This window comes from Xenopus laevis, chromosome 3S (assembly GCF_017654675.1).
Source record: "Xenopus laevis strain J_2021 chromosome 3S, Xenopus_laevis_v10.1, whole genome shotgun sequence".
In the NCBI taxonomy this organism is placed as follows: domain Eukaryota; kingdom Metazoa; phylum Chordata; class Amphibia; order Anura; family Pipidae; genus Xenopus; species Xenopus laevis.
The window spans coordinates 15,958,796-15,984,864 of record NC_054376.1 but is presented as its reverse complement, the minus strand read 5'-3'; the positions used below and the strand labels follow the sequence as shown (position 1 = coordinate 15,984,864).

At 39.1% G+C, this 26,069-nt stretch overlaps 1 protein-coding gene across 6 annotated transcripts in view; it reads right to left on the bottom strand.

The window, feature by feature from the left end:
* LOC108712641 (calcium/calmodulin-dependent protein kinase type II subunit alpha) overlaps positions 1-26,069 on the bottom strand; it is a 120,350-nt gene that overhangs the window by 73,956 nt on the left and 20,325 nt on the right. For all 6 annotated transcript variants that reach the window (XM_018254955.2, XM_041588033.1, XM_018254957.2 and 3 more), the window contains exon 2: positions 23,944-24,038. In XM_018254955.2, the coding sequence (XP_018110444.1) occupies positions 23,944-24,038 (95 nt within the window). The remainder of the gene's footprint in view (positions 1-23,943; positions 24,039-26,069) is intronic.

Here is a 26,069-nt window from a genome sequence, read left to right as displayed (position 1 = left end):
ATTTCTAACCAATCCTCTCTTACAGTTGTAGCTGTTTTAATAAAGTCAGGTTGTGCCTGTTGCACCGCCATCTTGTGTGCCTGGTTACTGGGGCCTTGGGGTGTCACCTGTTTGAGGAAAGCAGACTTATATATACTACTGCCAACACCTACGGTAATCTCCTTACTAGAAGGTTTTAAATGGCAAACTTCGTATAAATGGATAACTATAGATGTGGCATCTTTATTTTTCTGCATACCCCACACTAAAGGCTTACAAGCCATAACACATCATTTAAATGCACATAGTACGTATTCTCAATTATTGAAGTGTTTCGTTTTGGAAGCCATTGAATATTTAATCACTCATAATTTCTTTCTTTTTGAAGAAAAGTTTTTTCTACAAAAGTGTGGCACTGCAATGGGGGCAAAGTTTGCCCCTTCATTTGCCAATTTATACATGGGATGGTGGGAAGAAACCAAGATATATCACGATTCCAACCCATTCCAACAATACATCAACAATATACAATATAAGTTTTATGGTCGCTATATAGATGACCTAATATTGATTTGGTCAGGCAGCAGTGAACAATTTGCTCAATTTTCTAATTACATTAATGGGAATACTTTAAATCTCAAATTTACATGTGAAGTGCACCCAAATTCAATTTTTTTTTTGGATATATCACTCACCAGTACTTGACAGATGGTGACAACATCACTATATCGCTAAAAATGCACTGGCAATACCATACTAAAGGGATCTTCCTCTCATCCACCACACATCATTCGTAACATACCTACAGGGCAATTTTTGAAGATTAAGGCGATAGGCTTGTAATCAGGGGATATCACATGTCCAATTTTAACCCTTTAAGTGCCACAGAACGTAGAATCTACGTTCTGTGGATCAAAGGACCAAAGTGCCACAGATCGTAGATTCTACGTTCTGCAGCACTTCCGGGTCTGCGAGCGGAGGAGCGGCTGTTAGAGCCGCTCGCTCCGTTCCTTCACGATCCCCTGCCCCTAGACAACGAGCAGAGCAGGGGATTGTGTGGTCCCTGGGGCGCGATCGCCCAGGGGCCCCAAAGCAGCAGCAGGGACGTGTTTCCTATGCGTCCTGCTGCTGCCTGCACTTCACTTCCGCCCAGCTCCGCCCCCCCATGGCTGCTGACCGTTGGAGCTGGAGATCTGCTGCGTGGGACCCTTTATCAACGATCTGAAGCATCTACCCCAGGTAAGTGTAACATTTACACACACAAAAACACACAAACACACCAACACACACTTATTACAGTTATATACACTTACATTTACACTTACACACACTCACACATAGATTTTTGGGGATTGGGGGGTCACACACACTCACAGCACCCATGTACACTTGCACACGCGCACACGCGCAAATAACATGCAATTTACCCGTTGTGCACACGCATATGTACATATATGGCTTTGTGACTTTTTTTTTTTTTTTTTCTTATCGCATCGTCTCTTTTTGGGCTAAAAAAAATGTTTTATTGCCGTTCCGAATAGCGTATTCGCTAACCGTACTGTGCAATAGCTTTTGTATGTTATTTTGGTGGTTATATTGCAATTTTGGGTATTTTGGTGCATTTTTAGCCATTTTATTGAATTTTTAGCCATTTTATTGCATTTTCAGCTCTGCATTTGTGTTGTTCACTTGTTTCTGTCCATATAATCGATTTGGCCCAGCTAAAATATTCAAACGGTAATTCTGGTGGCCGATTACACTAGTGTGAGAAAAAAAAAGCATTGATTTTTGTGGTTTTATTAGTTTTTGGTGATTTATTTGCATTTCACACTGTTCTGTGTTATTTTATTTTGCCTATGTAAATTTTATCTACTATATATCCATTTGTGGGTCTCTGTGCGCCACATAGTTTGGTATATCTATGCACATTGGGCATCAAACTGTTTAGTAGACCCCTGTGTTTATATTTAGGATGCTTTATGCTGGTAATGATACATGGACAATACAATGCTGGAAAGTTGAAGCAATTTTCAGAATATTTTACCAAAACCGCCAAAAGCAAAAGCAAAGCCTTGCGACTCAGTAGTTTGGGGCAGAAAGGCATGGGTACCCATTTTAGATTCTGTAGAATGTGTACTTTCCAAAAATATATGGGTTTGGGGGGTAAACATATATTTCTGTGTTTTTACCCCACAAAAATGCAGTCAATGTGTTGATTTTTCATTAGCTGAAGTTACCCACAGGACAATTTGTATGCGCTAACTTCATTTTGGGGCCTCTAAATGCCATATACTTTGGTAAACCTATGCACAGTGGGCACCAAACTGTTTGGAGGACCCCTGGCAATCACAATTTGGGTGCTTTTTTGTGATACGTAATGATACATGGGCGATATGATGCTGGAAAGTTGAAGCATTGAGGCAATTTTCAGATATTTCACAAAAACCATCAATTTTGGGAAAGCCTTGCGACTCAGTAGTTTGGAGCAATAAGGCATGGGTACCCATTTTAGATTCTGTAGAATGTGTACTTTCCAAAAATGTATGGGTTTGGGGGGTAAACATATATTTCTGTGTTATTACCCCACAAAAATGCAGTCAATGTGTTGATCTTTCATTAGCTGAAGTTACCCACAGGACTATTTGTATGCGCTAACTTCATTTTGGGGCCTCTAACTGCCAGATACTTTGGTACACCTATGAACAATGGCCACCAAACTGTTCGGAGGAACCCTGGCAATCATATTTAGGGTGCTTTTTTTGGTGCGTAACGATACATGGGTGATATGGTGCTGAGAAGTTGAAGCTTTGAGGCAATTTTCAGATATTTCACCAAAACCGACAATTGTGGGAAAGCCGTGCGACTCAGTAGTTTGGAGCAGAAAGGCATGGGTACCCATTTTAGATCCGGTAGAATGTGTACTTTCCAAAAATATATGGGTATTGGGGGGTAAACATATATTTCTCTGTTTTTACCCCACAAAAATGCAGTCAATGTGTTGATTTTTCATTAGCTGAAGTTACCCACTGGATTGTTTGTATGTGCTAACTTCATTTTGGGGCCTCTAAATGCCAGATACTTTGGTAAACCTATGAACAATGGCCACCAAACTGTTCAGAGGAACCCTGGCAATCATATTTAGGGTGCTTTTTCTTGGTGCATAACGATACATGGGTGATATGGTGCTGAGAAGTTGAAGCTTTGAGGCAATTTTCAGATATTTCACCAAAACCGACAATTGTGGGAAAGCCTTGCGACTCAGTAGTTTGGAGCAGAAAGGCATGGGTACCCATTTTAGATTCTGTAGAATGTGTACTTTCCAAAAATATATGGGTTTTGGGGGGTAAACATATATTTCTGTGTTTTTACCCCACAAAAATGCAGTCAATGTGTTGATTTTTCATTAGATGAAGTTACCCACAGGACTATTTGTATGCGCTAACTTCATTTTGAGGCCTCTAAATGCCAGATACTTTGGTAAACCTATGAACAATGGCCACCAAAATGTTTGGAGGAACCCTGGCAATCATATTTAGGGTGCTTTTTCTTAGTACGTAATGATACATGGGTGATATGGTGCTGGGAAGTTGAAGGTTTGAGGCAATTTTCAGATATTTCACCAAAACCGACAATTTTGGGAAAGCCTTGCGACTCAGTAGTTTGGAGCAGAAAGGCATGGGTACCCATTTTAGATTCTGTAGAATGTGTACTTTCCAAAAATATATGGGTTTGGGGGGTAAACATATATTTCTGTGTTTTTACCCCACATAAAATGCAGTCAATGTGTTGATTTCTCAGTAGCTGAAGTAAAGTCCTGAACAATTTGGATGTGCTAACTTCATATTGGTGTCTCTAAATGCCAGATACTTTGGTAAACCTATGCATAATGAGTATCAAACTGTTCAGTGGACCCCTGGCAATCATATTTCAGGTGCTTTTCTTGGTACGTAATATAGTTTGGGATATGCGGAGCAGCAAAATAAAACCTTTGAAATGATTTTTCAAAATTTTGAATTTTATTTTGAAAAACCGCTATGTTCAGACAAGCTTTTCTGTTTGGTAGTTGGGAGTAGAGAGACATAGTTACCCATTTTGTAATTGGCAGAATGTGTACTTTTCAAAAATGTATGGTTTTCTGGGGTAAACCTATGGTTTCAGGATTTTTTGCCTTGGAATCTAAAGCATGCCGTTTTCTGCCTTAGTGCTTTCAAAATTCAGTAATATACTGCCGGGAGTTTTTGCTGTACAGAAGTCCTAAATCTCCCTAAAACTATACATATCTGGTATTGGCACGTTCGAGAGACATAAGGCTTTCCAAATCAGTTGGATTTTCATCTGTAAAATGAAATATTTTTCTGGTATAAATTGATATACGATGAAAAATGGTAATTTTTCTTTTTTTTTTTGGTATTTAGCACTATAAATTTTTTTGCACAGGTGGAAATACATGAAAACTCAGGCAGATTTAGAAAGCTCAGTTTCTACCGAAAAAAACAATGTATAGTTTTCCTAGGTAAACTATAGGTTTCCCCTCAGAAAATGCCCCTAAAGTGAGAGAGCACAAAATGCTTAAAAACGGCTGGCATTTCGCGTAACCAAAATGTGAAATTCTGCTGGCACTTAAAGGGTTAAAAGGGCTTTCTCTAGAGCATTGTATACTCAAAGAAATACTCTGTTCAAGAGATATAGAAATCAACAGAAAAACACCACTTCTACTCAAGAGAAAAAATCTAATACTGTCTCTTGTATCTTAATCTATAGTCTACAATACTTTGAGATAGTAAATATTATAAAAAAGAATTTAACTATACTAAAAACTGATCCTACATTAGATTTAATCTTGGAAGATGTTGCCAATTTGTCCCTAGGAAGTCTAGAACACTAAAAAACATTTTGTCCCTAAGCATGATTCATACTGAAGAAAAAAAAACAACATGGCTCACTTATAAAGGCTCTTACAAATGTGGCACTACACAGTGCATTACCTGCCGTTATGTAGTAGTGGGGAATACTTTCCTATCACACACCACAAAAGAGACGCACAGAATTAGGCAATATATTAACTGCAATACACGCAATGTAATATACCTTATCTCTTGCCTATTCTGTGGGAAACAATATGTGGGCCAAACAGGCAGAACTTTAAAAGAAAGTGTTGCATGTGATCGAAGTGTTGCATGTGAATTAAGTGTTAAGCAGCGTTAAAAACCTTAAGGCGTTGGTGTTTGCTGTGCATGCTGGGAGTGCTGGGTGCAAGGAGGGAGTAAGTGCAAATAACTGACTGCTGTGTGATATGTGAGATATCTGACTGAGACAAACAGCTTTTTCTTTTCTCTCTTTGGGGTAAACTAGTTGATACATTAAGTGCATTTACTTTCTTTTTGTGTTTTAGCTTTAGAGGTCTAAGGGGAACATAAAAAAAAAAAAAAGTTAATAAGGGTTTTTATTTACTGCTGGTAGCAAATAGCATTTTTTTTTTCTCCTTTCCCTCTTTCTTCTAATTAAGGGGGCGGGGTTAATCAGGTAAATTCTGAACAGGCTTTGAGTGCTCTGGTTGAAACCTTACACTTGTGAAGGCAAAGCGAGTGTGGGAGCTGCTTAGCGAGTGTTGCATGTGAATTAAGTGTTAAGCAGCGTTAAAAACCTTAAGGCGTTGGTGTTTGCTGTGCATGCTGGGAGTGCTGGGTGCAAGGAAGGAGTAAGTGCAAATAACTGACTGCTGTGTGATATGTGAGATATCTGACTGAGACAAACAGCTTTTTCTTTTCTCTCTTTGGGGTAAACTAGTTGATACATTAAGTGCATTTACTTTCTTTTTGTGTTTTAGCTTTAGAGGTCTAAGGGGAACATAAAAAAAAAAAAGTTAATAAGGGTTTTTATTTACTGCTGGTAGCAAATAGCATTTTTTTTTTCTCCTTTCCCTCTTTCTTCTAATTAAGGGGGAGGGGTTAATCAGGTAAATTCTGAACAGGCTTTGAGTGCTCTGGTTGAAACCTTACACTTGTGAAGGCAAAGCGAGTGTGGGAGCTGCTTAGCGAGTGTTGCATGTGAATTAAGTGTTAAGCAGCGTTAAAAACCTTAAGGCGTTTAAAACTGAAAAGGTGTTGGTGAGGAATTACATTTGGGAGACTGTAAGTACCCAGTGTAAATATGAGTGGGTTTGCTGGTATTACTCAGTGTGTGTCTTGTCACATGTATGTGGTGTTGGAGCAGCAGTTCCATGCAGTATTTACATGTGAGAGATGTCGGTGGGTTTTCATCTTGGAATCTGAGCTGCAGAATCTAAGGGGTGAACTTGCAGTACTGAGAGCATCGGCAAACGAGGGGGAGGAAAGGAGGCTCGCAGAGCAACCACTGGCAGGGGCTAGTGGAGTGGGGGGAGGAGAAGGGGCAGTGGAGGCTAATGAGGGAGGAAGGTTTGTGACAGTCAAGAGGGGAAGTAGGGGACAGAAGAGTAGGGGGGCTGGTCCACAGTTTGTCCAAAACAGCAAAGATGCTGGGGAGGAAAACTCCGAACTGGCGTGTATGGAGCAGGCTGACTATCGGAGCACCCCGGGAGGCAGTGGCTCTAATACGGGTGGTGGGGGGAGTGCAAGGAAGGAAAGGCAGGTTCTAGTTATAGGGGATTCAATTATTAGAAAGGTGGATAGGGTTATCTGTCGCAAGGCCCCTACATGCCGAACAGTCTGCTGCTTGCCTGGTGCTAGGGTTCGGCATGTGGTGGAACGAGTTGACAGATTATTGGGAGGGGCTGGGGAAGACCCAGCGGTCTTGGTACACATAGGTACCAATGACAAAGTTAGAGGAGGTGGTGAAGTCCTCAAAAATGATTTTAAAAAACTAGGTTCAAAGCTGAGGGCGAGGACTTCCAAGGTAATTTTCTCAGAGATATTACCTGAGCCACGAGCAACGCTAAGGAGACAGCGGGAGCGTAGGGAGATTAATGCGTGGCTAAAAGATTGGTGTAGGGAGGAGGGTTTTGGGTTTTTGGAGAACTGGGCTGATTTTTCAGTCGGCTACAGGCTCTTTGCTAGGGATGGGCTGCACCTCGATGATGGGGCAGCTGTTTTGGGAGAGAAGATGGCTAGAGGGTTGGAGGAGATTTTAAACTAGGTGTGGGGGGGGGAGGGTTCAGTAAAAGATTCAGTGGTAGACAGGTTAGATGAGATAGTGGGCAAAGAAAGGGAAAATGGGGGAGGAGATTTGGCTAGGGATACTGTTAAGGATAGGGAGGACCACATGTCATATGTTCAATATGGTGCCAGTATTAAATGTATGTTTACAAATGCAAGAAGTCTGACTGGTAAAATGGGAGAGCTGGAGCTGCTGGTGATGGAAGGAAAATATGATGTGATTGGTGTGGCCGAAACATGGCTGAATGAGTCGCATGACTGGGCAGTAAATATCAGTGGCTATACTTTGTTTCGGAGGGACAGAGGCAATAGAAAAGGAGGAGGGGTATGTCTGTATGTTAGGCAGGATTTAAAAGCTCATATAAAGGAGAAGGTTGTGTTAGAAAATGAGGGGCCAGAAGTCGTATGGGTGGAGTTCTTCACCAATTGTAAAGAATCCAGCAAATTAATTGTAGGAGTATGCTATAGACCCCCTAATGTAAGTGAGGAGGAAGAGACAAAGCTCATAATGCAAATAGAAAAGGCTGCTAGTTTAGGTAAAGTAATGATAATGGGGGATTTCAATTACCCAGATATTGACTGGAGCAACGGTACTGCTAGATCAGTTAATGGGAACAAGTTTATAAACTTATTGCACGACAATTTTTTAGCACAGGTTGTTGAGGAGCCTACCAGAAAAAATGCTATTCTTGATTTAGTGATCTCAAATGACCCAGAACTTATAGCAAATGTGCAAGTCATTGAACCCCTGGGTAATAGTGACCATAATGTTATATCTTTTAATGTCTGGTGCAAAAAACAAAAATATACTGGGGCAACAAAAACCATGAATTTTGCTAAAGCTAATTTTAGTGCCTTGAGGGCTGCCCTACAGAGCATTGATTGGGGCATTAGGTTTTCAGCTAAAAACACAGAACAGAAATGGTTGTCCTTTAAAATGATATTAAATCATTACTGTTCTCAATTTATTCCCTTAAGGACTAAACGTAGAAGCTCTAAGAATCATCCTGTGTGGCTTAATACAGAGGTAAAGATGTTAATGGGAAAGAAGAGAAAGGCATTTAAAAACTACAAATCTGTAGGGACAGAAGCTGCATTTAATGAATATAAACACTGTAATAAATGTTGTAAATCAGCAATCCGGAAGGCTAAGAAAAGAAATGAAGAGTTAATTGCGGTGGAGGTGAAAACTAACCCTAAAAAGTTTTTTAAATATATTAATAGTAAAAAGATGCAGGTTGAGAGTGTTGCTCCATTAAATAATGGTACCAGTATGGTTGTAACAGATACAGATAAGGCAAATGTGTTAAATCAGTTCTTTTCTTCAGTGTATACAATAGAGGAGTCTGGGTTCACAGGCTCACTTAATAACTGCACGAATGGTCCAGCTCAATCTAGTCAGTGGCTGACTCAGGATATGATTCAAAAAGCTTTAATACAAATTAATGTAAACAAGGCTCCAGGGCCTGATGGCATACACCCCCGGGTTCTAAGAGAGCTTAGTTCAGTTTTAGACCAGCCCTTATTTCTGATTTTCTCAGATTCACTGTCATCTGGTATGGTGCCTATGGATTGGAGAAAAGCTGATGTTATTCCAATATTTAAAAAGGGATTACGATCTCAGCCTGGCAATTATAGGCCAGTAAGCTTGACATCTGTGGTGGGCAAATTATTTGAAGGCTTGTTAAGGGATCACATTCAAAATTTTGTCCTAATGAATGGCATTATGAGCAACAATCAGCATGGCTTTATGAAGGATAGGTCATGTCAGACGAATTTGATTGCATTTTATGATGTGGTAAGTAAGATTCTGGATAGTGGGGGGGCAGTAGATGTGATCTATTTGGATTTTGCCAAAGCGTTTGATACTGTGCCCCACAAACGACTGCTTTCTAAACTAAGGTCTGTTGGGCTTAATGAAGTCGTTTGCACATGGATAGGAAACTGGCTACAGGATCGGGTACAGAGGGTGGTTGTTAATGGGACATTCTCTACTTGGAGTAAGGTTCTTAGTGGGGTCCCCCAGGGCTCAGTATTGGGTCCACTTTTATTTAACTTGTTCATTAATGACTTAGGGGAGGGTGTTGTAAGTAATGTATCAGTGTTTGCAGATGACACAAAATTATCCAGCCCAATTAATTCCATCCAGGATGTGGCATCCTTGCAACAGGATCTTGACAAACTGGCAATCTGGGCAGCTAAGTGGCAAATGAGATTCAATGTTGATAAATGTAAAGTCATGCACCTGGGATGTAAAAATATCCAAGCCACTTATACCCTTAATGGGACTGCACTAGGCAAATCCATTATGGAAAAGGACCTTGGAGTCCTTGTAGATGATAAACTTGACTGTAGCAAGCAATGCCAGTCAGCAGCATCAAGGGCAAATAAGGTCTTGAGCTGTATTAAAAGGGGCATAGAGTCACGGGAGGAGGGGGTCATTCTTCCACTGTATAGAGCACTTGTAAGGCCCCATCTAGAATATGCCGTACAGTTTTGGTCTCCATCACTCAAACAGGACATTATTGTATTATAGAGGGTACAGAGAAGGGCAACTAAGCTGGTAAAAGGTATTGAAAATCTTAGCTATGAGGAAAGACTGGCCAAATTGGGGATGTTCACGCTGGAGAAGAGGCGCTTAAGGGGTGATATGATGACTATGTATAAATATATAAGGGGTTCATATAACAATCTCTCTAATGCTTTATTTACCAGTAGGTCTTTCCAGCTGACACGAGGTCACCCATTCCGATTAGAAGAAAAGAGGTTCCGCCTAAATATTCGGAAGGGGTTTTTTACAGTGAGAGCTGTGAAGATGTGGAATTCTCTCCCTGAATCAGTTGTACAGGCTGATACATTAGATAGCTTTAAGAAGGGGTTGGATGGCTTTTTAGCAAGTAAGGGAATACAGGGTTATGGGAAATAGCTCATAGTCCAAGTTGATCCAGGGACTAGTCCGATTGCCATTTTGGAGTCAGGAAGGAATTTTTCCCCCTCTAAGGCAAATTGGAGAGGCTTCAGATGGGTTTTTTGCCTTCCTCTGGATCAAATGGCAGATAGGTAGTTAATAAACAAAAAAAAAAAAAAAAGGTTGAACTCGATGGACATGTGTCTTTTTTCAACCTTACTTACTATGTTACTATGTTACTATGTTACATTAAGGGCTAGTCCACACAAGGAGATTCAGGGAGAGTAACTTCGGGCGACTATAGAAAACTCATCGCCACATGTGCATTAGCGCAGGCAACTTTTCATTCTAGCCTATGGGGAAAAACGCTGAGGCAGTTCGGGGAGATAGTCGCTCAAAAGACGAGGAAATTAGTCGCCAGGCGACAAAATCTCCCCGAATCTCCTCGTGTGGCCTTACCCTAATGATATAAAGAATAAGAATGAAACTAATGTGGCTAAGCACTTCCAATTCTGCTGTGAAAATAGTTTCCGATTTTTTTCCATTAGAGGTATAGAAAAAGTTTCTTTGAACCAGAGAGGGGGGGACATCACTTAAACACTTTTACACCTAGAAACAAGGTGGATGTTTACATTAGGTACTAGGTATTAGGCATGAATAACTAATATGACGTGACGTGTTATTTCTAAAAAATCTGTCTGTTGCTGTTCTAGAAACATGTATAGTGACTTTCCACACATAGAGTGACTGAAAAATAATACTATTATATGGTTTATATATTACAGCCACTACATGTTTCTATCAACACGAAATATTTAAATATTTAATCTGTCCCTAGATAAAAGAAATATATATTATATGTTCTAACTTTAGCCAACAATGTGTCTATTCTCTGGCTATCTATATAAACATTGGTTGTATATCTCTGGTACATTTGTTGTACATTGTTTTACTGTTATTATTTTGTGTTATTCTGTATAAAGTTTTCTTTGTTTTGATTTGACTTCCAAGAGAGTCCCAAGATGGCGGCTAACCAACCCCACAAGGGTGAGTCTGACTAGAGTGAAGTTACATCAAATGTCTCCAATGATTATGCTTCTTATTCTACCATATGTGTCACTCTAGTATTCACAAAGCCAAATGGTTCTCTCTTGTTGGGGGAAGAAAAGCATGTAGCCTATGATTAAGTATCCTGTTGATACGAAACGTGTTAAGCTGTGTCCTAGTGCACTTCAATAAACACTTTTTAATTGAAAAGTCTGCCTGGAAGATTGGTTCTTGGAAGTGCCTGCTCAATTTCTCCATACGGTTATCCACTCCCTCAGCTGAAGGTTCGGGGCGGTGCACCTAGACCCCTTCCTTATACTGGTGAGTGTTTTCACTTTGAAACCTGAAAGATTTACTCCATCTACCCATCAGTGTTTTTGATTCTAATTCTATAGTTTTCCTTAAACTAACTTATTGTCAAGAAGTGGATCAAATGCCGAACTATGTGGCACCCAAGTCAATAATCCATTAATAATCCAGCACAGAGGAGTCTGGGAGGCTTTAATAGCCCTTAAACAAGCAATTGCCCGCAGCTGAATAGAGGGTGTGGATTGCTGGAAGATGGAGGCAGTGTTGTAGAAGATATTAGATTTCAGGCTGTCAACACAGGAGGAGCAGTGGCTGGAATGCAACAGGCCCCTGGATCAAAATCAGGGAGTTCTTAACACTATATATTGCCAGCTTACTGGAAGCTGCAAGGCTTTCTTCTGTAAATTATGTTTAAATGAATATAGCGATCACCCTCTAATACTTCCATATTCTGTTATTGATGTTTTGCATGATGACAGAAGATTACTTGCAAATACATCAAGTTCTGAAGCATACTTGACCTTAAAGTGGACCTGTCACCCAGACACAAAAATCTGTATAATAAAAGTCCTTTTCAAATTAAACATGAAATCCAATTTCTATTTTTTATTTAAGCATTCATAGCTGTTGTAAGCTCATTTAAAAATCTCAGCTGTCAATCATATATTGTCTGCCCCTCCTCTATGCCCGTGGCATAGAGGCGGGGCAGACAATTACTTTCACTTTCAATTCAGCACTTCTTAGATGTCACTGCTCCCCACACATTCCCCCAGTTCTCTTTACCATATAACTGTGTGGTCAGGGCATGGGGATGGACATCTGGTCCCCCATTCTGGTGCACAAACAAGATTCTGAGATGATACAAGGCTTTTCTTAATAACAGTGTCCACAAAATGGCTGCTGCTATAATTTTGAAATCCCAGACTGAAGGAAACAAGATTCAAATAATTTATATAGTGTAGTTAAAGTTAATTTTCCTTGACTAAACTGATAAAATAGGATTTTGAATAATTTTTTTGGGTGACGGGTCCCCTTTAATGGTTTTAGTTTGTGTTTTGCCTCTGAGAATGATTTATTCTTGCCATCTCATTTGCTGTGTCGGTTAAAAGAATGTCAATAGGACATAATCACAAAAAGGCTTACAAAGTGGAATCAAATTGCTCATCAAAGAATATCAAACATCTATCAAAGCTAATATTAGTAAAAAATGTTTTAGCTACTCGGAAATTAACTTGTTTTTATGTTAATTGGGGGGGGGGGGCATGCCATGGAAGGCCTACAGTATGGCACAAGAGCCACGAGTAACCTGTAAAATATAACCTTATACGGCTAGTGATGTCATCATTTGTAATTGGTGCTTATTGGTGTCACATGTCATGACTTACTGAAACTTAGTTCTACTTTTACATATAAGGATACTTAAAATTACCTAAAAGTTTCATAACCTGTATAAAAGCACTCGGTTTACAAACTTTTACTTTTATACAGTCATATGTTGCACAATATTTTCTATCCAGAGCAGTTATTTCATGACCTTTCTCACCAAGTTGTCAATAAAGTATGAAACGCTCAAGTTCCACCCATTTGAAATATGAGGCATTCTACATCTCAGTTAAAAAATTGGGCACAGGCCCCAGAGGGAAATGTGTCAACTGCCATTGGGCAGACAATAAGGACAGCGCTCCCTTAGCATTATGCATCTGCTGGCACGTGTTTATAAATGTGGATGAAAGGGGACAATATATTGTTGGGCACCTGGGTTCAACCTTATTGTATACATAGGGATGGTATTGAGGCTTGTGATGTTCATAATGATGCAGGTAAGAAGTACAGAGAGAGAAGTAAGCTTTACAGAGAGACAGTAACCTTTTTTTATGAATCTTATAAAATAATTTTTGTGATTTTTTTCAAATACAAGGACAAAAATGATTTGCAGTTGCGGGATATAGGTGGGCTCCAATATCGCCCCTTGATATGCAAATGCTTTTATGCTTCAGCAGGAGGAAAGAGATCTTTCACTTGGAATCATTCACCAATCACTCTATGATGTGGTGGCAATACATTGATGATGTGTTATTTTGGAGGGGGTGACATTTTGCAGCTCCATCAGGAACTTAATGAGCAATATCTCTTACACATTAAATATGGACTATTGTGTTCATACAGTTAATGGATGTGAAGGTGATTAAACAGAAGGAGGGGTTCACTACTGATCTCTATTTCAACCCTAAAGACAAAAAGATGTCATCATCTGGTATACAATAAAAATTCAGTTCCCATAAGTTCAGTTCCCACAGTTTTCCTGTGTTTGAGTTAACCTGAAAAGCACAAACACCAATATATTACATTTATGGTAAATATTTGGTACGGGGCTATCTCAGACTCATTTTAGACAGAGCAAAGAAACAGGTTAGTAAAACCTTGATTAGAAGCATGGATGGTCACCCTCAAATGTTTCCTTTGTTAGACAGTACCGAGGTGACAGCGGTGATGTTGCCTTTGTTTTGGGGAAGCATTTGGGGTATCTTTGGACTTTCTGCTAAAACCAAAGAATTTAGTCAGCTTATGCATTCGAAACCCAGGAACCAGGTAGCAATCAGATAGCTGCTGAAAGTCCGAATTGGAGTGCTGCTGAACATCAAGCTAAATTTAAAATAAATAAATAAATAAAAAGTAAAGGTAAACTGCAGATTGTTTAAGAATATTGCTGTTTACTCACACTCTAACAGCTCATTTTCTCAACCTGCTGTGTAACATTTTGCCCCCCAAGCTATGGGGAAAATGATCTAACAGATAAATATTGAAGTTGCATATGAAGTTGACCATACACGGGCAGATTTATGCTGCTGATTTGGGACCTTTAGACCAATTCTGCAGCTTATCTGCCCAACCGATATCTGACCAAATATCAGACAGATGATGATGTGCAAAAAGATTGGATTAGCCGGATATGGTCTGCCTTTGGTGGGCATATTGGGGGAAAGGTCTGCCCGTTTGACGACCTCTCCAAAGGAGTGGATCTTATAATGTATGGCACCTTCAGTCAGTGTGGTCCTTGAAGGAGTGGAGTGATCCCATGATAGATGCACCAATACTGGCCCAAGGGGGTTCAAACCAGTAACTGCAGCTAACTGGTGACCTTCAGCACTGCATTTGTTATTGAGCTCAGGCTCTCCCCAACCCTACATTGTATCAGTTGAGCTACTGAGGTAGTTCTACAATATCCAGGAGCTGAAAGTCACCTTTTATTGCTCTATTGTCAGACACAAAACCTTTGTTTGGTAAAATCCCTACTAACAATGAGGGTTGCAAATATCTTCTCTGAACAGTAAATAGGTACAGCTGCCAGGCAGGCTGCCAAACCTCCTATCACTGTCAGGTCTCCCCCGTTGCAGCCATTGTTCACCTGGCAAGGCCAATCTTACTCAGCTTTTTCTCGCTTCCCATCGTTGGTTCTTTTCTGCTGCTGTTGATTCACTCAGCGACTCTGAAATTAGTAAAGCTGCATCTTGCCTGCTGAGAACATGGATAGCTCACAGAGAAAGACGGGAAGGGAGTGTGTGGGGGGGGGGCTCTTCTTGCAGCAGCTGTGTCTGTTTTGCTAACTTTTATGGTTTCCACAATCCTCTCATCCTTTGGCACCCCATCCAATGTACTGTGAGATCCCTTTTTGGGTTTTCTCAATTACATATAATCCTTTGCTCATGGGACCACTCAGAAAAGTCTCTGGCATTGCTTTAGCACATAAAATCGATATTGAGTTTTGTACATATTGGGTAAAGAGAGGGCAGACATTTCAACCCTCCTAAATTTCCAGAAGTACAATTATGTAGCATTGGGTTTTGTTCTAGAATTGAATTTATAATGATTTACAATACAGGTATGGGACCTGTTATCCAGAAAACTCAGGAAATGGGGGTTTTCTGTAATTTGTATCCTCATACCTTAAGTCTACTAGTCTAGTCCAGTAGGATTGTTTTGCCTCTATTAAGGATTAATTATATCTTCATTTGGATCAAGTACAATGTACGGTTTTATTATTACAGAGAAAAATAAATATTTTTTTAAAAATTGGATTACGGGTATGGGATCCATTATCTGGAAATCCGTTATCCAGAAAGCTCCTAATTATGGATTGGCAGTTTTCCATAGACTCTTTTCAAAAATTATTTCCTTTTTCTCTGTAATAATAAAACAGTACCACGTACTTGACCCTAAGATATAATTAATCCTTAACTGGAAGCAAAACCAGCCGAATGGGTTTATTTAATGTTGAAATTATTTTCTAGTAGATGTAAGGTATGAAAGATCTAAATTTCGGAACGAGCCATTATCCAGAAAACCCCAGGTCCTGGATAACAGGTGCCAAACTTGTATTTGGATAATATGGAGTCTGTGGGAGATGGCCTTTCTGTAATTTTGGGGCTTTCTGCATAATGGGTTTCCAGATAATGGATCCCATACCTTTATATACATCCGCTTATATATGGATCAAATCTTAGGTTTGGGACAGCTATCGACCCAACTTTCAAGTTACAATGTCAAAAATGGAACTATAGGGGGGCGGGCCCTGGCGCAGGACGCGCAGCCGGCCCCCCTCCGTAAACCCGGAACTGGCCACTGAACATGCGGCGGGCGTACTGCCGGGGGGCCCTGAGGGGGTGCGGGCCCTGGCCCGCTCGCACCCCCTGCTCCCCCGGTAGTTCCGCCCCTGTACAATGTCTTTTTCTATGTATATTGCTGGATTCTCTTTGAATTTCCCAATTTCGCCGTCTGCTAATTTTTTCGCAAAACCGCTGTAAAAACTTGCTACTGAAAAAAAATTGCTGCAACAAAAAAGGAATCAAAATTATTCAATGCGATTCACAATTTTTTTTGTGTTTTGCGAATATTTTGGAGTTTTGCAAATTACTTAAAAAATGTATTTGAGTAACAAATAAGGTCTAGTACAATGTTTATAAAGTGCCCAATTAGATATTTTCATTCATGACAAAAGCTTGCACACATTATTGCACAAGTCAGCACCTGGAATTGGTGAACTCTTGGATCCTCACCAAACAAGCAGATCTTATAGTGTATGGTCACCTTTAGTTAGGTTTCAGGTGCAAATTACTGACAGGAGATGGGCCTGTTACTGCAGAAGAATAGGAAGGAGGGACTTAAATCAGGGATACTCCTAAAAATAGTGGCGGGTGTTGGTATTTATCTATTATCATTTAAGCTTTTCCTATAGATAAGCAGCTGCGGAGGGTCCATACACATGAATATGAAAGCCTTAGGCTAAGGGCACACTAGGCGATAGCGCCGCGATTTGACTCGCGGCGACTTTTCGCCGCGACTTTTAATCCGCAATCGCTGGGGAAACTTTGGCGCTGGCGTCTATGGGGAATCGCGTCAAATCGCCAGCGTAAAAACACACGCGGCGATCTTTTTTCTATTGTCGCTCGAAATCGCCTAGCGAGGCGATTTCGAGCGACAATAGAAAAAAGATCGCCGCGTGTGTTTTTACGCTCGCGATTCCCCATAGACGCCAGCACAAAAGTTTCCACAGCGATTGCGGATTAAAAGTCGCGGCGAAAAGTCGCCGCGAGTCAAATCGCGGCGCTATCGCCTAGTGTGCCCTTAGCCTAAAAATTGTCTGAAAGTCCAGCTTAAGTTTTTAATATGACATATTTTCTGATCTATATATATATATATATATATATATATATATATATATATATATATATATATATATATATATATATATATATATATATATATATATATATATATATATATATTGATTCAACATTGTTTTTCATGGGGAAAAGGATGTGACATACCTATGTAACTTCTTGATCAAATGATACTTCACTAGTAATTTATTATGACATTGCAGCTCATATTTCCCCTGCTGGGCTCCATAGGTGTCTTTGGGAAAGCCATAGACCATTTTGTATAAGTCAGATTGAGTGTAGACACATGTCCATTGCTGTATATACATTTGTTTTGTGTAAGTTTGCATTGGATTATGTTGCATGTTCATGTAGGAGATGTGAATGTGTTTATGTGTGCATGTGTATGTTTATGTGTGAGCTTGGGTGTGTTTATGCATTTGTGTACATTTGAGGTTAAACTATGTCTAACCTGTTTATGTACACCCCCATCCTTAACACTTTCAGGGTAAAATCCTAAAAAAGTCAGGAAGGAATTTTTTACTTTCACTGTAAAAAAGCCCAGAAGGAGATTGTACACCTTCCTCTGGATCACTATTGGCTCCCATAAAGCCATCTGTGGCTCCTTCCAAGGTGAATGTTATTGTGCAGATCTTTGGCATCGCTTAGGGCAGGGCTTGAGTTATTATGATAAATTTTGGCTAATAATAAAGTTCTCCTACCTGCAACAAAATCAGCCATAAACTTGTCTTTGTATTGTTCTTAACTATGTATGGTGAATGATGAAGGGGGCAAAGGAGCTTCAGCGCCCCATTCTGCTAAAGGTAAAGCAATTGTGTGACAGGGGTAATTAATTATTTTACGTGCTGATAAAATCATCAAATGAAGGCCAGTGTGGGGGCAAAACTGGTAACAACTGGGTTGTAAAACTGGTGGGGTATAGATGGTTATCTGTTAATCTAACCATTATCAATTGGAGCAGCACAAGCATGGAAAAAGTTCCTGGGGGTGCCAAAAAGGGCTGTGATTGGCCTACTTACACTGGCAGCCTACAGGATGCTCTGTTTGGCAGTACACCTGTTTTTTATTCAACTGTAACTTGCCTCCAATATTAGGTAATTAAAAAAAAGCACCTGCTTTAAGGGCGAGCAACAGCCTTGGGGTTGGTGGACAAGATGTTGCTCCCAAGCTACTTGTTGGGGATGTATCTGTCAGTATAACCACTTCAGCTCTCACTTTAAAAATCACTTTACCTTCTACTAACCTCAAACTGCTCGAGGTATTCCCCTTTCTTTAGGCTCTTTAAACACAGGTCTGGATTTACCCATGGGGGAGACACTAAACTGAAATGATGTGGCCTAAAATCACTTCCATGCATAGGGTCCCCATTTTGTTTAATTCATCTCTGCATTACTCCATGTCTGGTGGAGTTAGTGGCAGTTAAACTATGATGTATTATGTGCATAAAATATACACAAGTAATAACATGACCTATATTCTGATATATATTGTTTCAACATCACTTCCCAGTGGAAAATAATGTGAATCTGTAACTCCATGTTCAAATGACACTTCACTAGTAATTTATTATGACAGCACAGCTCATATCTCCCTGCTGGGCTTCTTAAGTGTCTTTGGGAAAGCCTTGTCGTACAACATTTTGCATAAGTCAAACACACACTTCAGAAATAGGACACACAAGATCCCTACATTAAAATCAAATCTAATTCTAGAGTAATGCAATGCATCTTGATATTGATGCTGGGATTTGGAAAATGCCCATAGTTCTGCATCATAAGTATATGAATTCACTGTAGAGGATAAATAGGTTAATTTGTGAATATTTCCATTTACAGAAGGTTTCAAGGTTTGGAAGGCAGGGCACATGCATATTGTTCATTTGGAATGGGCCTCCAACTGCAGAGGACACTAAGGGAAGGAGCCTTGACTGGGTAGGTACGGATTGTGTTTCTGGCTGGTCAGTGAGGCTGGTATGGAAGGATGATGCAAGGTATAAAGGGGAGTTGTTTTATGCATTTTTTAATTTAAGTTTAAATTTAGGCAATATTCTAGTATCTATTGATCGCATCTTCTTACTCTTGGCTCACATACAATGGCATGTATAGATTAGGGTCAACTCACCACAGTGTTTGACCTGTACCTATGCTCCTACTTGTAACATTCTTGACAGTATTTTAATACATAAGACAGTATATAAGCGGCAATACTGTGAATGGGATTTATATTCTCTCTTGCACTAAATGTGCCAAGTAATACATGGGTCAGACAGCATGATAACAAGATGATGATATTCTTGCAGTTATTTCTGGTTTACTTTGTTTTAAATTCCCTTTCCATCATGTCTACTAGTTAATGTTCTATGGTCATTAGTGGACCAAAAATTTAAATATTTCCCCCCAAATTTAGCCGTTCCTCAATAATGCCATGAGCACAAAACTTTTATGTTTATGCTGTATCCTATTTTTTTTTTTTTAAATAACGTTTATTTTTAATTTCTTATGGGATCTAAGATTTATCATGGTATCTTCAAGTTCCTGATGTTTTTCTCTTGGTATAGCTCTCCGCTTGTAGGTCTGCGGTCCAAAACTAAACACCTGTGGATTTTTCGCCGTTTCGCGAACTTCACAGAAAATGTATTCATTTTTTGGTGAAGCAAAATGGGACTAACCATGGTCAAAATATAAACATTGCTTCAACAACAGCAGGGCCAAATGAAATGCCAAAAATGTGCATGCCATTGAATATTGGTGTTATAAAACTACATTATATCTAACTTGCCATTTTTTGTTAAAATTAAATGCCTATGTCATTATCATTAGCTACTTTGTCCCCAGAGGAAATAATGCCTCCATTTGAGCCCAAGGTGGATATCTAATTCTGTTCCATCTTGAGTTTTTAAGGAGTTTATATGTTCTATGTGTAGATATGTTCTATGTGCATTTTCTACAGGTATTTAGGTTTCCTACTACCATTCTCCATTCCATACTCCTTCCATACTTTCCTTCCAACATCAGGCAGGTTGACTGGCTCATGATAAAACTGGTTCAACTGACACTTTTTTAACGCTCTGATAATTGTTTTTGAGCGATCGCTTGATTTTATAATATTATTTTATACTTGGAATTATTCCAAGTTTCTTTAAGACCGTATTGGTTTTGCTCTCTCATAACCTCTACTGCAATCAAAAGGCACTGTGGGATTTGTAGTTTTTTAGGGAAGATTAGAAAAATTAAAGAGCTAGCAAGGTAATTTTGAGACTACAGTCCCCAGTGACCTACTTTCTTCCTCTTGTGGGGTCCCAGAATTTAGAAAAATCGTAGGCAGTTAGTTCTTGGGGCTACCACTTTCATTTTCTACCCTTTTCTTCAATGCTTGTCTTCATGTGGACATATTGGTACGATTTTTTAATCAACGTTTTCACTTTCAAACACTTATCAGCCTTGGCTGAGGTGTGCAAACCAATTACAATTTATCATTTTAGTGGGGGTTCTTCCCCCCCCCCGTTCTTTATTCATTTCTGTTCAGCAAATGTTTGTAATGAATTCAGTCACATTTTTCTTTAATTAAATTGTGGTAATTCTGAATTACTTTATTACCCGGACTCGTGCAGGCACAATTATTAATTTCATTTATTTTGTTATTATAATCATGATTTTAGAATAAAATTTACACTAGCACTTTAATCAATTAATCGAAATCGTTTAAGTATTTTATATTCACTTAATTTAGTATATTATAAGTAATTTGTAATTATTACTTAACGGCACATAGTACCTAACAGGGTAATCACCTTCTGGATTCAGACACCATCACGTAATAACGAATCACAATTTGTTTTTTAAATATTTATTGAAATTATTCACAATCATTAGAAAATGAAGAACTGAACAATATAGATATTGGCAATCAACGTGGTATTAATAATTGGTCGGCAACTAGACAGAGAGGGGGTTTTACTCTTTTTTAACTTTAGCAAAACTGGTTCAATGTGAAACTGTAATGTCCACTTGGCCAGGGCCAGATGAAAATATGGAACAACTTCTTAAATAGTGCTGCTCCAAAGATCAGTTACAATTTGTTGAGTAGCATTTGTGCCACTAATATTTTGCTTTTTTACTGAAGTCGTGTTTAAAAGCATATACCAGATTAAACTGATTCATAGTACTAACCATTATAAATATAAGAGAGAGAGAGAGAGAGAGAGAGAAATGATTATTAAGTGTTGAATAATTCAATTAAAGCTGCAGGAGGCCTGTAGAGTATATATTGATCTGCCCTTGTGTAAAGGGAAGTGTTTAACATTTTCAGACAATCAAAAAAGTGAAAAGCTACTTGACAGACACTGGATCAGGATATAATACAGCCAAGTACATAAATAATAATCAAAGAATAGTGGATTATAAATAAGTGCTTGAGATAGCAAAAATATAAAAACATGATCGTTTTCCTTTAGAACTAGTAAAGGTTGATTATTTCTAGCTGGTTCTGTGCTATACTGCTAGCCCTGCATTTACTGGAAGAAGGGTAAATAAATTATATGGAAAGCTGCATTGAATTGTTTGATAAAAGCGAACTTACATTGCTATTCATGTTTAATTGTTGTGACAAATATGTATTGAGACATCTTTGCCTTCTACAGACACTTAATATTGCATTAGTTCAACATAATACTTTAACACCTATATTTGATTTTGACACTTTTGTGTTATTGTGTCAAGCAGAATAATGGTGTGAAAGGCAATCTGCATGATTTTTTATTGTCGCGTTTTTTTCCACTGGCAGGGAGAAGAGCATTTCTTCCTGGTAATCTGACTTGTATTAATCTTCTTCTTATCAAAACACAGTTGTCTAGACGCCAGTTAAATTTCCTGGCATCTCTTGAAAACTGCCACATACTGGAGCACAATCAATAACTGTGCCTGGAAAGCAGAGCATTAGATAGTTTACCATTAGGGGATTCTGTATAACTGTTGTTTCTTCCAAGTCTACCCCAACACGTGCTTTGCCTAAGGCAGTGCCAAGGATGCCTTTGTAGCATTTTATACATTTTATTAGACATACAGAACTGATGTACATGCCTATACATTAGCTATATGCAAGTTACAGTTCAGAACTGACCTATGAGCTTGTACAGATGGGTCAGCTACATGCTCACCAAATTAAACTGACTCAACTGGGTTGGAGAAAGTACAGACCAACATTTTTAAGGCCTAACATACAGCTGATAAATATACAATAATACAAAGGAGCAACGTTTTTTAGATATTTGTTTTAAATGTACAAAATCTGTGAATGCCAGTTTACCAGATTTGGCCACCTGGGTTAATAACTAGACCATAATGTGGACCTACAGAGACCTTCCAGAGAGGAACACATCATCACACTATTGGGAACCTCTATCACAGGATTTTAAAACCTGCCCAATGGAAATCTGGCTGCTATGGGACTGGATGATTATTTGCCAGTTGTATCTGGAGAGTAGTACATGGTTTTTATTGGTCTGTCTATAACCATGTTTAGATTTATGTCTCATTTTCTATTTCTGCAGGGCAGTAATCCTTCCAACCATTCCCCTTGTCTCTGTCCCTTGATATGAAGCACCTTCAGCATCTTGTGCTACTAAGTTCTTCAGGGGAAATAAAAGATAGAGCAAAGCAAATGTGGTACTTAAAGTGCTACTTAATCCCTATTTCTGCAGGAGAAATAAATAAAGAGAAACCAATTGCCTTTCTCAGCAACCTTGATTTTACCCTAGTGTGTATTTTTATGGGACAAGTTAGTCATTTTCATAAGGACTTTAGTCATTGGTACTGCAATCACATGAGACATCATATATAGAACAGGTCAGGAAACAACATGGCAGTGAGTTCCACTGTCCTATATTCTTGATATTCAAATAAGTCCATTAAATGAATGTACTTGTGTAAATGAAGAGAACAATTGCAGAGTTGTCAACCTTCTTGCAGAAATTTTTGCCCATCCAGTCACAACCTACCTATTCCCCCAGGTAAAAATGTATAAGACACGGAGCATCAGGAATAGTGAAAAATAAAATATGAACTTTAATAGTCCATTTTAAAATCGTTCCAGTATATATACGCATATAGAAAAATGGCTCTACCCTTTATGCGTTTCGTGGCATCTGCCACTTCATCAGAAGCAAACACCCAGCTCTGCCCAAGGGCAATGTATAAATCCAGGAAACTCCAGAAAAAAATACTGTAGCGTTGACAGCTTGGGGAACTGGCACTACTCCCCAGTGAATATATTAAATAAAGCAAAACTATATTTTTTAAGCCTTGTCCACCTAAGAGACATGTTTATGATCTTGGAAAATCAGAAACCTAGTGGGCAACCCATGGGTAACCCTATAACAACCAATCAGTGAGTTGGTAGAACAATGAAAACAACAAATATTGGTTGCCATGGGTTACTGGCAAAGGTGCAAGTTTGCCCAGTGTTTTTTAAATGAGCTTTAAAGTGTCTAAGACATGAGAACATTAAGTGACTTGCCAAAAGTCAGACCACAGGAACACTGCAAAATAAATACACCCAGCTACTCAGAAAAATAAACCCTTCACTATTATTATGAATTAGTCATTCTTTCACACAGTTTATTTTTGTTATCAAAATAGTAAGTAGACCGGGTCCCAGATTCTTTCAGCTATATTTGGTGGCCATGATTGCGGAGGACATAGTTTGCCCCTAAAATGTCAAAACCGTACTTGATCCTGTTTTAAGCATCCTAACTTGGCACTTCCTAAACTAAACATACTAGATAATAAAACACATATTTGTTTCACATATGGACCATCTTGGCCCTGGAAGATTCCATAATTGAGCCTGGGAAACTGGGAGATAAAGGTTTGTTTTCTTTGTTCACACTCACCTCTGGCAGAGAGCTTCTTTGTATTAATGATTTTTGCTGCATACTCCTGACCAGATAAAACTTTCACACATCTTCGTACAATGGAGAAAGCTCCCCTAGGAAAGAACATATAATATGGTCATTATTTTCTTTTATAAGGCCAATGGCACTAAAACTCAAATGAGAAGACTTATGATATCCTAATGCTCTAAAGTTTGGACCCTTATATAAGGTTAATGACCTATCACAGATGCAAGATTAGTAAAAGAAGAATGAAAAGAAGCATTTGATTAAATGGAATTTAGACAAAGCCCATTATATGAATTCTAGAAGACTTGCAGCAAGACAGGTATTGCTGATGCCATAAACCAACAGATGCTACCTGGCTTGGAAAGAACTGGGATTGATTATTGAACTGGGGCTTAACTTCAACAGACACATCACCAATTTGCTCATCAAAAAAGTGCTTCCTAGAAAGTTACCCTAAATGGCAGTGGCAAATCAAATTTCTTTATTTGATTGCGATTATGGATTTATTGCATTATTTCGTTTTCATTGCTATGCTTAATCTATGCATGCCGTGTAATGATCCACAGGCACACAATATTGAATTTAAGATTATTCATATCCTTAGTTCAGATAACGACTGTATACGCATAACAACTACTAGTTTGGATATTACCATTGGAGACCATCCATCTAATTACATATTGGGATTATCTTTTCATCATTGGAGCGTTTGGTCTATTCTTTATGGACATGTATGTTATGGACATGTATGTTATCTCATACAATAACATATAATCACTAGGGGGCCAATTCACTAACTTCGAGTGAAGGATTCAAAGTAAAAAAACATTGAATTTCGAAGGTTTTTTTGGGCTACTTCGACCATCGAATGGGCTACTATGACCTTCGACTACGACTTCAACTTCAACTTCGAATTGAAGGATTCGAAGTAAATATCGTTCGACTATTCGACCATTCGATAGTCGAAGTACTGTCTCTTTAAAAAATACTTCGACCCCCTAGTTCGCCATCTAAAAGCTACCGAAGTCAATGTTAGCCTATGGGGAAGGTCCCCGTAGGCTTGGCTAACTTTTTTTTATCGAAGGATATTCCTTCGATCGTTGGATTTAAATCCTTCGAATCGTTCGATTCGAAGGATTTAATCGATCGAACTATCTGCGCTAAATCCTTCGATTTTGATATTCGAAGGATTTCAATTCCTAGTCGAATATCGAGGGTTAATTAACCCTCGATATTCGACTCTTCGTGAATCAGCCCCTAGTTGTACTAGTGTATGCATATATATTATGCAGCGCTGCTTAATTTGAATTTTAATTGGTTTTAACTAAGATATCGGCATAGTGTTGAATAAATATTGCCTTTAACTTTACTATATGTACAGGTGTCATTCACTCCTAATTGAGCTAATTGGAACCACATGGGCAGGGGTAGAAGTCCCATTTTGTTGTATATAGAAACACTAATCACTCCTATCCTTAAAAAACATTTCCTTGATCCTAGCTCACCCACCAACTATCCTCCAGTTTCCTTTCTCCCTTTTGTAACCAAATTGTTGTAAAGGCTTGTTTACAAACACCTGGGACAGCATCTCACTTACAACTACCTTCTTGACTAGTGATGGGCGAATTTATTCGCCAGGCGCGAATTCGCGGCAAATTTGCGCGTTTCGCCGCCAGCGAATAAATTCGTGAATCGCCAGCGAAAATTCGCGTCAAAAAATTCGCCGGCGTCAAATTTTTTTTTTCGAAAAACGGACGCCGGCGCAAAAAACGGGCGACGGCGTCAAAAAAACGGTCGCCGGCGTCAAAAACGGGCGCCGGCGTCAAAAACGAGACACCGGTGCCGTTTCGCGAATTTCGCGCGAAATTCGCGAATTTTTCGGCGAATCGAAACGGCGCAAATTCACCCATCACTATTCTTGACCCCTGCAATCTGGATTCCACCCAACACAACTGAAACTGTACTCTCCAAAGTAACCAATGATCTTCTTCTGGCAAATTCTAAAGGTCACTTTTCCATACTCATCCTTCTAGATCTCCATGCAACCTTTGACACAGTTGGCCACCCACTCCTCGTAGACATTCTATACTCAGCTGGCATTTGTGACACTGCTCTTT